The sequence below is a fragment of the Poromitra crassiceps genome (assembly GCF_964638095.1).
Source record: "Poromitra crassiceps genome assembly, chromosome: 6".
NCBI classification, from domain to species: domain Eukaryota; kingdom Metazoa; phylum Chordata; class Actinopteri; order Beryciformes; family Melamphaidae; genus Poromitra; species Poromitra crassiceps.
In genome coordinates, this window is record NC_139627.1 from 31,757,137 (window position 1) to 31,769,355 (window position 12,219).

General features: G+C 43.4%; 1 protein-coding gene across 1 annotated transcript in view; it reads right to left on the minus strand.

Annotated features, from left to right (window-relative positions):
* The window catches only part of LOC310777843 (ephrin type-A receptor 6-like), a gene marked incomplete at both ends in the record, with an annotated part of 350,777 nt that overhangs the window by 68,621 nt on the left and 269,937 nt on the right, over window positions 1-12,219 (minus strand). The window contains one exon of the mRNA XM_083638194.1: window positions 705-829. Coding sequence (XP_083494320.1) covers window positions 705-829 — 125 coding nt within the window. The remainder of the gene's footprint in view (window positions 1-704; window positions 830-12,219) is intronic.

The following is a 12,219-nucleotide window of genomic DNA, read 5'->3' on the forward strand; positions in this document are numbered from 1 at the left end:
TTTTCAGTCCATCTTGCAACACACTATTTTTGTAGTTAAGCTACTTCCCTGCATAGGGCAGATACTTCCTTCTTGTATACTGTATATATAATTTGTGAGTTTTTCTTGGGACGGGGTGGGGGCACAATGAAAACATTTACACTTAGGGCACCCAAATGGCCAGCATGGTGTGTGACTACACTGTGCCATGACTCAACCCAGTTACCATGTGATTGCAATCTGATCACCCAAAATGGGTGTCCTCTCAATCCGCATAAAGTTGCTGTATCCAGATTGAGAGGACACATTGCATTTACACTTGTGTTCAATGTGTACACAATGCGTCCCTGACCACCTCCAGAGGTGGTTTGGCCGATCAGATTGCAATCCGTCTTCAATGTGTCTTGGGGGCGTTTACACCTGTACTTTCATGTGGTCAAGCACAATCTGATTGCAATCTGGTGACAGAAAACTCATGTTTAGCTGTCACATACTATCAGTCCTTGTCCCTAAAGTGAATGCAATTTATTTCAGATGATGAATTATGTCTTTGGGTGGCAACATTGTTCCATTAGAATTTTTACTGGATTTTTGAAAGGTGATAGTTTGTCAGGGAAGTTGCTGATACAGTAGTGTTCTATCAGACAATTTTTATGCTATTATTCAATATCTTTTTTGACAGTTTTCATGTGAATAGATTGGACCTGACCGATTGAACATGGTACCTTCTCATAGTATTTGATCTCGTAGTCGAGGATGGGCAGGGTGGTCTGTTCAGGCTCTGGCCAGGAGAGGGCAATGCTGCTGGGAGAGGCCCAGTCCTTCTTCAGAGCCCCCACCAGAGACGGACCTGCACACGAAAGAACACACACACACACACACACACACACACACACACACACACACACACACACACACACACACACACACACACACACACACACACACACAAAGTCACACTCTAGTCAATGGGACACATCTACAGCATACAAGGTTCTAGCACATACATGGGCAACATACGGCCCGCGGGCCGTATGCGGCCCGCGGGCGCCCCCTGTGTGGCCCGCGATGGAATTGCAAAAAAAAAAAAAAAAAAAAAAAAAAATTTTTTTTTACAGTGCACTTGAACGCAACATGCAATATACCCGCTGAATAAGTGTCCAAATGTTCATGTCATTCTGGGCAATACTCTTCTGTTATAACATTTCAGTCTGGAATATGGAATATCTTTCAATAATATTTATGACTAAAAGGCTAAAAGTAATCTCATGTGTAAGAAATGACTGTTCTACATTGAAGTAGAAATTTAAATAATTAACTTGTTGGTTTTGGATTTATTTAGCTTCAAGAGTGCATTTTTGTTCTTGTGTGACCCTCAACACAGGCTTTGAGAATCCCGGGCCACTTACTGATACTTATGCTTAAATTAACCTACTCATATTCTGGTTTATTTCAAGAAAAACATTTCGGCTAGTGGAAATTCTAATTGGCTGGTAACTTTAAAATCTAGCAGCCATATTGGCAGGTGGTGAAAAAAGTGAATTTCAAGCCCTGCAGGGAGAGCAGGTGGTGACATAGAAGTGAGTGAGGAAAAGGATCAAATATTGGTGGTTAAGACTGAATAATGACATCACAATTGTTAATTTAAAATGAGTTATTCCTCTAAACCTGGCTTCAAATGCCCCAAATTTTTCGCGCTGCGCAGTTCAGCCCTCAGCAAAATCTGGTAGCGAGGACATTTTTTTGTGGCCCTCTCTATCATCAAAGTTGCCCATCCATGGGTTACGGCATGACAATATTTGTTCGGCCCCCGGCAACAATCTGGGTTTCTCATGTGGCCCCCCATGAAAAATAGTTGCCCACCCCTGTTCTAGCACATTATGTATGTCACACCGTCTGGAGAAAGGGGTAACAAGTAGGCAACAGTGAAATCACACAAATCAAGATATTTTTTTAAACAAAAAACAAATTCAATAAAAAAATGTCTGCTCTTTTTTCATATTACACAACTTTAGATGTTGAAGCAAACAACAGTTTTAGCATCACTAAAACGAAGCTTGCTCAGGGCAAACCAAAAAGCGTGTTCACCAACTTTCAGGGCGATCTCTGAATGTTGCTTTTAGGAGTACATGTAGGAACATTCAAATAAGCATATCTTCTTCAACTATTTTCAGATTTCAATATGTGACACAGCATTTGTATGACACATCATTTGAAATCTTACAATCTGCACTTTCACAATCTGTAAAAAACTGAAAAATGACCTTGGCTTAGTTACCCAAAACACCAGTAACATATTGTTCGCTCCCACTGTGGCTTGCTTAATTTGTGCCCTCATTGTCATTATTTTCTGTGCACTGTTTCATTTTCTACACACAAATGAACATGTGCCCAACAAGAACATGTGTACAGGTTTTAAAATGGTGCACTCGATTTAGCTCCTGCAGCAAGTTTAAAACTGATTTCACTCACTTGCAATAATTACTTTTGTCTCATTTAATTAGTCTGATATGTTGTTGAATCAAAATATATGTAGTTGAATGAGGCTTGTGATAAGGTATAATTGACAGATGTGTTAATTACATTTTATTTCAGGTAAAAAGAAAAAAATCTGATGAGCTATCAAGGCATTTTCTCACAACCCTGCCATAGAAGGCCTATGGTTGCAATGGTATATACTATAATATGGGTGAAGGGTGCAGGCTCTACCTCTTTTCATTGATACAGCATTTACTGCTATAGCGTTGCACCTACAGTACATGATGTGCGTATAATCTCACCGCTTCAACCTGTATGAAAACAACTCACATATTGAAAGCTAATGGGTTCAACCATCATCGGTATGACTGGAGGGGTGTTCCAGAATTACAGGGTAGTTTTTAGCTTGGTCGATTGGTCCACAAAAGGTTCACCACACTTTAGCGTGCACAGTTTTCACCCTAGGAGGCTGAAATTTGGCATGGAGGTCATGTGTGTGAAGGTGTGTGTTTGCCACTTGAATTCTTTTCACCTGACAGTGAGGAGCTTCACTGGTGGTGTGAGTACCGGATGTGCTCGGGGGATCCTGCGACGAAAGTTGAAATTAAGCTCTCACACATATTTTCAAAAAGTGAGGCTCATGTTTATGAGAAATGGTCATGTACACTTGAATCCTGATCATTGACTGTTTGTATGATTCATCATATGTGTGTATACCGTATATATATATATATATATATATATAATATATATATATATATATATATATGGGAGATGCCCACCGATGAATGAGAATCCACAAAATGTGACTGGACAATACCCTGGCAAGTGGATCCAACAAAATAACTTGGTTACATTGGAAGTGGCCGTGGGAGTACAATTGTACATTTGGGGAGAAAGGGTTGAGGGGTGGGGGGGCACGAAAATTCCTGTAGATTGAGGTTTAAACAGGGAATAATTCCATCCCCACACTCACTTTCAATCATCTACCTGTAAATGCTGTCTTCATTACCTTCACATCGTTGGAAGCTATTCCCTTTTCCCATAAGAGTGTCTGCGAGACAGCGGCGTGTTTTAATTGAAAACACGTTGAGGTATATATCTTCTTTTCTTGGACTAAATTACATTAGCTTTGCTGGATGAGACTCTGCTGTGTAAATAATTGCACAGAACTCCCAAGAGAGGTCAGCAAATACGGCCGCCCCGAGAGTCATTCTGGTAAATTCTATCATCTAGTGTTCGAGTAGGAGATGACTCTTTGTGAGGAGAGAAACGCTAGGCCTGCATGCTTCCTGTGTGTTCAAAGAGAAAGGATTATGCTTTTTTCTTTTCAACCAGTGGCATCATTTCAGCCTGGTCGCTTGATTAAAATGCTGGCAGTCTCACTTGTGTACCAATTTTATGATTTTTTTCTTATGAAGCGTAAATGTCTTCTTTTTATGCGATTCTCATCATAAAAACACTTGTCTTTCACACCGGAGAGCCGTGTTCGATCCCCAGTCATGGTCACAGCGTTTCCAAAGTCTACATTTCAAACATGAGTCACATTTAAAGGGATAGTTCAGTTTGTTTGAAGTGGGGTCCTATGAGGTACTCTCATACTGTCAGTGCACTGGGTAAAGCACTCTGGACGCATCGCCCACCGAGATAGGAGAACTGCACTCCAGCTGCGGCAGGCACAGAGAGCTGTCTGCTGAGTGTGATGGGGGCCAAGAGCAAAAACATACAAAACAACAGAAAAAATACATGAAATGCTTCCATGCTGCTCACCTGGCATAATGCAAGTCTCCCACAAGCCCTGAGATGCCAAGTTGACTTGAAAAGATGTCATTTACACCCTGTTTTTATCTGAAATCGTCACTGTAGCAAGGTTGTACCCTAGTTGTTGAACTTTCAGCTGCTAGCTCCAGTGACGATTTCAGCTAAAAACAGGGTGTAAATGACATATTTTCAAGTCAACTTGGCATCACAGGGCTTGTGGAGACTTGCATTATGCCAGGTGAGCAGTATGGAAGCACTTTATGTATTCTTTCTGTTGTTTTGTATGTTTTTGCTCTTGGCCCCCATCACACTCAGCAGACAGCTCTCTGTGCCTGCCGCAGCTGGAGTGCAGTTCTCCTATCTCGGTGGGCGATGCGTCCAGAGTGCTTTACCCAGTGCACTGACTGTATGAGAGTACCTCATAGGACCCCATTTCAAACAAACTGAACTATCCCTTTAACATTTTTGCATAACCCTAACCATAATCCTAATCTTAACCAAGTTGTTTAATTTTCCTAACCAGAACCAACTTGTTTTATTTGCATAGTGTATTGTTTCCAAATAAACTGCAAACTCAAACTAACTGACATTTTTCAAATTTACGTTGGAAAATGTCAGTTAATTTGAAATGTTAATGTATCTTTGGTTCACAAACAATGACTTTGTTTGCACAAATGTAAACTGCCAACATTTTATTCTGGTGACTGGGTTGCGTAACAGTTTGGACTGGGTCTGGAAGCTTGGGGTATCTGGATAGGGGCTGAAGTGTAGGGGTTAGAGGCTAGGGGTTTTGGGGTCAAGGGTTACGGGTTTTGGGGACTGGCGGCTGAGGGTTTCAGCTTGTTAACCTGGCTCTGTGGAGCCTGTTCTCCCCCCACAAAACAACTCCATACGTAGTTTGTATACAAGCAGCTTTTGCGACCTATAGTAATGTTTCAAAATGAAGCAAACTCTAGTGATCATGTAAATAACAACAGTCTGCTCTTGAAATAGCATGGTGGCAAGTAAAGGCGTTGGGGAAGTCTACATTTCGTCGCCTCGCCCCTCCTTCGCTACGGGGGCTCAAAAGTCGCTCATCCCGATCTCGACTCTTCTCGTCCCTGGCACCTCAATGGTGGAACGAGCTTCCACCTTCGGTCAGGACGGCTGAATCACTGCCGATCTTTCGGAAAAGACTAAAGACGCACCTTTTCAGGCTCCATCTGGGCCCTTCTTGATCTAACTTCGTTCTCTCTCTTTCACCCAAAAAAAAAAAAAAAAAAAAAAAAAACTAACCTTAACTTGTACCACTAACCTAAACTTGTACCACTGTTCCTTCAGAAGTTGTAGTTATCACAGACTGTGCTCCATAGTAGATTGCTCTATTGCTGACAAAAATGTGTTATTGTAAGTCGCTTTGGATAAAAGCGTCTGCCAAATGACGTAATGTAATGTATGTAATGTACATTTCAACCAAGAGTAGGCTAACGATATTTAAGCGTAACCCAAACCACCCTAACCTCAAACAAGCTGTTCTAGTTGCCTCAATATAACTGTAGTGACATTGTCAAATGAACACATGTTCAAATTAACACGTACTGTCAAACTAATACATGTTCAAATTAACACGAAGTGTGCACCAGATGAATGCATTTTATTTTCAAATGTACCAGTCAGGGGACTATTTTTATATTTGATCTAGAATCGCCTATGGGGGGGGGGGGGGGAGTGATTTGGATGACACACTCTTGTATGTGGGGGGGGGGGGTGGGGGGAGTGATTTGGATGACACACTCTCGTGTGTGTGGGGGGGGGGAGTGATTTGGATGACACACTCTTGTGTGTGTGGGGGGGGGGAGTGATTTGGATGACACACTCTTGTATGTGGGGGGGGGGGGGGTGGGGGGAGTGATTTGGATGACACACTCTCGTGTGTGTGGGGGGGGAGTGATTTGGATGACACACTCTCGTGTGTGTGGGGGGGGGGGGAGTGATTTGGATGACACACTCTTGTGTGTGTGTGTCGGGGGGGGGTTTGGATGACACACTCGTGTGTGTGTAGAGGGGGGGGGGGTTTGGATGACACACTCTCGTGTGTGTTTGGGGGGGGAGTGATTTGGATGACACACTCTCGTGTGTGTTTGGGGGGGGAGTGATTTGGATGACACACTCTCGTGTGTGTTTGGGGGGGGGGGGAGTGATTTGGATGACACACTCTCGTGTGTGTTTGGGGGGGGAGTGATTTGGATGACACACTTGTGTGTGTGTGTGTGGGGGGGGAGTGATTTGGATGACACTCTCGTGTGTGTTTGGGGGGGGGAATGATTTGGATGACACACTCTCGTGTGTGTTTGGGGGGGGGGAGTGATTTGGATGACACACTTGTGTGTGTGTGTGGGGGGGAGTGATTTGGATGACACTCTCGTGTGTGTTTGGGGGGGGGAGTAATTTGGATGACAGACTCTCGTGTGTGTTTGGGGGGGGGGGAGTGATTTGGATGACATGCTCTCTCTCATCTGTGAGTTTGTGTGTTGGGTGTTAATGAAGAAGAGCGAGCGAGCTCAGCAAGTGAATTTTGTATGCTAATATAACACAAGTTTATTTAAAGTTGCAAAATGGGCTCAAACAGGGTGGTGAGTATGTCTGTTTGTGCATGTCTCTGTATGCGTTTGTATTAATGATAATGCGAAAATACAAAACTCATATAACACTGAGGTTCTATTCTATTGTATTCTTTTCTACTCTTCTAAGTGATTTTACCAACCAAGGTCAAGGTATCTCTATTGTCCCTTACAGGAAATTGAACATGTCCTCCAACTTATATGACCATATATCGCAGTGCAATACGACCACGTATCACGTCTGCTAGACTAGCGTCCTTCAGTGGCAGAGAAAAAGTACTATGCTACTTCCGCACAAAAGCAAGTTGAAAAAGCGACTTTTAGGGTTAGGGTGTGGGTTAGGTTAGGTTTAGCGTTAGGCCTTGGCCACACTGATCCGTGGTGTCTGTCCGTGTACGTTCATTTCTCTGTTCACTTCCATTCATTTTCAATGACAGCTGTCCGACTGTCCGTGGAGCACTCAGAAGCGTACGTATCCAGAAAATTTGCATACGTTTTGATGGACAGAAAGTTGAAGAGGGATGAACTTTTTCTGGATGGACGTATCGGATGGTCGGATGGTCGGATGGTCGGATAGTCACTGTCTGTTTAGCGGCTAAACAGACAGTGACTCTCGAGACCTCGACTCTGATTGGCTAAACTTTAGCCAATCAGAGTCGAGGTCTCGAGAGGAGGCGTTCCGAGATTTGTTTCAACTTTTCAAAGAAGATGGCGGCCGAGGCAGTGAAGGAGGCTAGAATTAATGCTGTGTACACCATCCCGCTGTTGTACAACGTGATAGTCAGTGTCACCGTCTGATTTCACCATCTAATCTGGTCATTCGGTGGCATTTTATTGCCACATAAGTAACGTAGCGCACAGAGCTAACAGCTAGGTGACGCCAGCTTTCTTCTTCTCTCGGTTTATAGGCGGGTCGCTGACACCTTCAAGGTGCTTACCGCCACCTGCTGTACAAGTAGGTTACTTGTACATGCAACGGACATAAATATATCCGTCTATCCGTTCTGTCCATTTTCTGACGGATCAGTGTGGCCAAGGCCTTAGGGTGTGGGTTAGGGTTAGTTTTAGGGTGTGGCTTAGGGTTACTGTAGGTATTGGGTTCGGGGTAGGCATAGCAACGAACGGATATCTGAGTGGTTAGACAGGCGAGTTTCAAGCCAGGGGCCCCAGGTTCAAATCCTGCACCAGGTTATAATTTTACCAAACTCTGAGACTGGGTTGTTATTCACACGGACGCTAGAGGTCACTTAACGTTGAAACGTGATTTTAGGTCGTATTCAGCTGCTTGTAAAAACGACATCTTGGGTCGTATCCACTTAGGTCAGGCTGGGGAAATTGGTTTGCAGCCAGGTTGTATAAAAACACACACATCATACAAAACACAAAACACTAAAATACTGATAAATGACAACAACAGCAAAAAACCAGATCTCACATGACGTATAAATAACACAGGTCTCCACTTGCAGAATAATATGTGCAATGTGTACGGCAAAGTCTGAAAACGGCATATCTTATTTGCACGCGGACACAACTAAGCCAACTTTGGTTGTGTTTAAAGGAGAACTTACCTCCAAAACACTTTTTTTCAGCTTTTAACCAATATATATGACTTTGGGGATGATGTGTGAAGAATTCTGGTCAGAATTTCCACATTTGACACCAAACTGTTGCCATTTTACCATTTGTATCATTTTTCAGCAGCATACCTGGCATAAGCGCCCTCTTAGGGTCAAACACTGCTTTTTTTTTTTTCTCAAATGAATGGGATATTAGGAACACACTGACGTCACAGTGTTCCCAAAGACTATGGGATTTCAAGATAATTACTCCCCTACCCCCCCTGTACCCTTTCGGCTCCTCAGAACTCCAAGCCTATTTCTATTGAAGTTTGCTCTTAAAATACTGAACCAAACGTCGTCAAAGTTGGCACATGTCTTAATTATAGTTAGTTTCCCGCTGAATGTGTCATTACTTTATTGATATCTTACCTGGATAAGCTCGAATGATGATGTATATATTATCAGTCCGAGTTGGAAGCAGCTGTCTCCAGCCAGGCAGGCGGGAGAGAGTCGTACTGTAAACCTCATGCACTAGCTCCAAGCTCCGCGGGCGCGCAGCAGAGCAGAGCTCTCTGTGCTCTGAGAGCAGAGAGAGCAGTCTGATATTTCCGCAAACAAATATGGTCGCAGTTTAGCGCACATGTAAAATATAACGCTATACTACGACGTGATAAAGCTTCTCTAAACACATCGGCTACTATCATATTTCCCTGCATCCCTCCTACTGAGATTATATCGGTAATGATTTTGGACAGACTGAATGCGCGGAGGAGGAGGAGGAGAGATCTGCAGCAGCTGTGCCCTGAGTAGCCCTGAGAGACACTCGCCTCGCTCCGACTACTGTGCCTGTCTGTGAAAAGCGTCCTGTCCAGTCGCACCTTCGCAAACAGATGCGGGATTCCCTCAATCCTGTACCCAATCTCAGACTGTATTCTCTAAATCGCACACCAGCTATTTCTGTCTGTGTTTGTTTGTTGCTCCGTGAGGTTAGAGCGTCCCATGCATGCAGCAGGCTGTTTCGCCAGCCGGGGTCTGGCAGGAGGGACTGGGAGGAGGCGCAGGCAGCCTGCACTGCACTGAGAGGAAAACTTTTGCACAACTTTTAACAAGAATCACGAAAAGCCCCCAAACTAAAATGAAAAAGGGACTATATGGCAACTTGGACGAGGGAATGACGTAGAGAAATCTCGCATTGTGTTACCCCAGAGCGAGAGGTTTGTCCTATTGTGGGTGTGCTGCTGTTAACACTTTGAGTGCCACGGCCCTTGGGCAAAAGGTTGCTTGCTGTGCCACATAGGCCGCAATGCATTTTAAAACAGTCATATAATTTTTTTAATAATTACTATGTAAACACTGAACACGCACAAATAACGATGAGACTCTCTTCTATCACCTGCAAAAAAAAGTTTATTGATCCCATTTTCCGTTCTTTAGTTATGAGCCGGAGAAGATAGCTTGATTGAAGCAAAAACATCCCTTTTTTTCTACGAGCTGAGATAATGAGCCTTTTGTGAAATTAAACATTTCAAGCACATCACTGACTCTGAAGCTAATTTTCTGATGTCTGGGTCTGTCTGGGTGAAGTGTATGCTGCTCTGCCTGCTCTGCGTGCTCCCCCCCCCCCCCCCTCAACTGCACACGCCTCCTGGGTGTGTCTTATGTGTCTGGTGGCTCTCAGTCTCTGCTGAGTTTGCTGCGCACACACAGTGAATGGTGCGCGACATTCAGCTTTTTGGTTCCGCGTGTGTTTGTCACGGGCTCGCATGCTTCCAGTTCGGAATAATAAGGCTGATTATGTGAATGTGCTGTTGCAGCGTACACGGAGGTGCTCAGTTGTGACAGCGGATGCTGCTGCTGGGGGCACAGCTGGCGTTGTGCTCGTTGTGCTTCATGCACGTCGATGCATACGGACGGATGCGATGCGATTTCCTCCTTTTGCCCAGTGACTATTTCTGTGTGTTTGGCTCCTTTTTCTCTGATCAGGAGAGTGCTGTCGCCACCTAATGGGTTTGTAAAATAGGTTATCGACCTCCAATAGCTACAATATTGTTAGAGGCGACGTAAGAAGCTTAGATCGACACCCCCCCGTCAAAAAAACAATTTGGAGTTACTGACGCCATTTGGCGTCGCTGGCACTGTACGGTAAATTTCTAATGACGCCATATGGCGTCGCTGGCACTCAATGTGTTAACGAGCCCATGTCACTTTGCTCTCGTAACGTAATTTGACACCCTGCCATAGAGATACATGCAGAAAAATAATTAAATTTCTAGTTCGCCACTGAATTACCAAATTGATATAACTTTCAACCATTTTCAGATTTTCTGTTTCCATACAGACCAACAGCGTTGGCTAGTTGTTGATATTTATAAAGATCTCAAATAAATTATTTTTGAGGCAGTAGGCAAACTGTAATGGCGTCGATTTCCGAAAAAGAATCTTGACTTGAACAAAGCCAAAGAGTCCAGTATAGACAAGAGCATATGTCATTTCTTGGTTTTTTCCATAGGTATTTTCAAATCACTGTTCTAATACATATCTAGGGGGTAAGTCCTCCTTTAAGGAAGTAAAACAACTTGGTTAAGGTTAGGGTTAAAGTTATGCTTAAATAAGGAAAACGGTAAATGTGCCTCACGGTTGAAATGTAGACTTTGGATATCCAAAGCACTTGAATGCTGTCATGTGGTAATTAGCACTGCACAACTGGTAAGTACAACTGGTAAGTACACAACTGGTAAGTACAGTACGAGCATCAGTCATCTGAGCTGGATCACAGCACTGTGAACAGTCAGACGGGGCTGGAGGGGGTTAAAGTGAAATTGAAATTTTTAGGTCTCGTGATTTAATGTTTTTATGCTTTTACATGCTTTATTTTTGCACCTTCGATGTCCTCATGTGATTTATGGTTTATTATTATGTTTCTATGTTTTCATGTTTGCACCTTTGACCACCTGAATTTCCCTATGGGATAATAAAGTTTACCTTGACCTTGACCTTGACAGACGCACGGCAGCCAACACAGCAACACTGACTCTGACATTCAATACGGTTCAATGCTTGACTTCTCCTTCATAATGGGCAACATAGCCTTTTAAATCGGAGTAGGCCGTCTAAAAATGTTACTGAAAATCCAACATCATATCATGCGTGACTGAAAACAGCTGATAATATTAGTATAATAATTAGCTCAAAGTGTGTGTGTGTGTGCGTGCGTGCATGCGTGCGTGTGTGTGCGTGTCAGTGTCAGTGTGTCAGTTTTCCCCTCATAAATACCGTGCAGAGCAGCTGGAGTGCAAAAGCAACCATCGCCAGACTCCCCTACAGACATATTTTAAGATGTATATAGACTATACTTTGATTATTAATTTGTGTGATATGGTTGCACATAAAAAGCTGGGAGACGAGAGAGACTTAACGTTTATATTGTTTTTGTCTGCCGTGTATTACAACTAAAGTAGCTAGCCAGTTTTGAAAATGTAAGGAGTAGAAAGTACAGATATTTGTGTTTAAAATGTAGGGAGTAAAAGTAAAAAGTTGTCGAAGTTGTTGAAATAAATAGTAAAAGTACAGATACTGTTCCTTAAAATCCTACAGTAAGGAAGTATTTGTACTTGGTGACTTCCCATCTCTGCTCCTTGGTGGGAGAGAAGATTGATCTCACTGGGCTTTTATCTGAAACATAATCTAATGATCTGTTGAAGCCGCTAAGTTGCTGGGGGCCCTGTGCGGCATGTGCCGGCTGGGTGTAGTGGTGGAAGCTGGGTGTCGTGGTCGAAGCTGGGTGTAGTGGTGGAAGCTGGGTGTCGTGGTCGAAGCTGGGTGTAGTGGTGGAAGCTGGG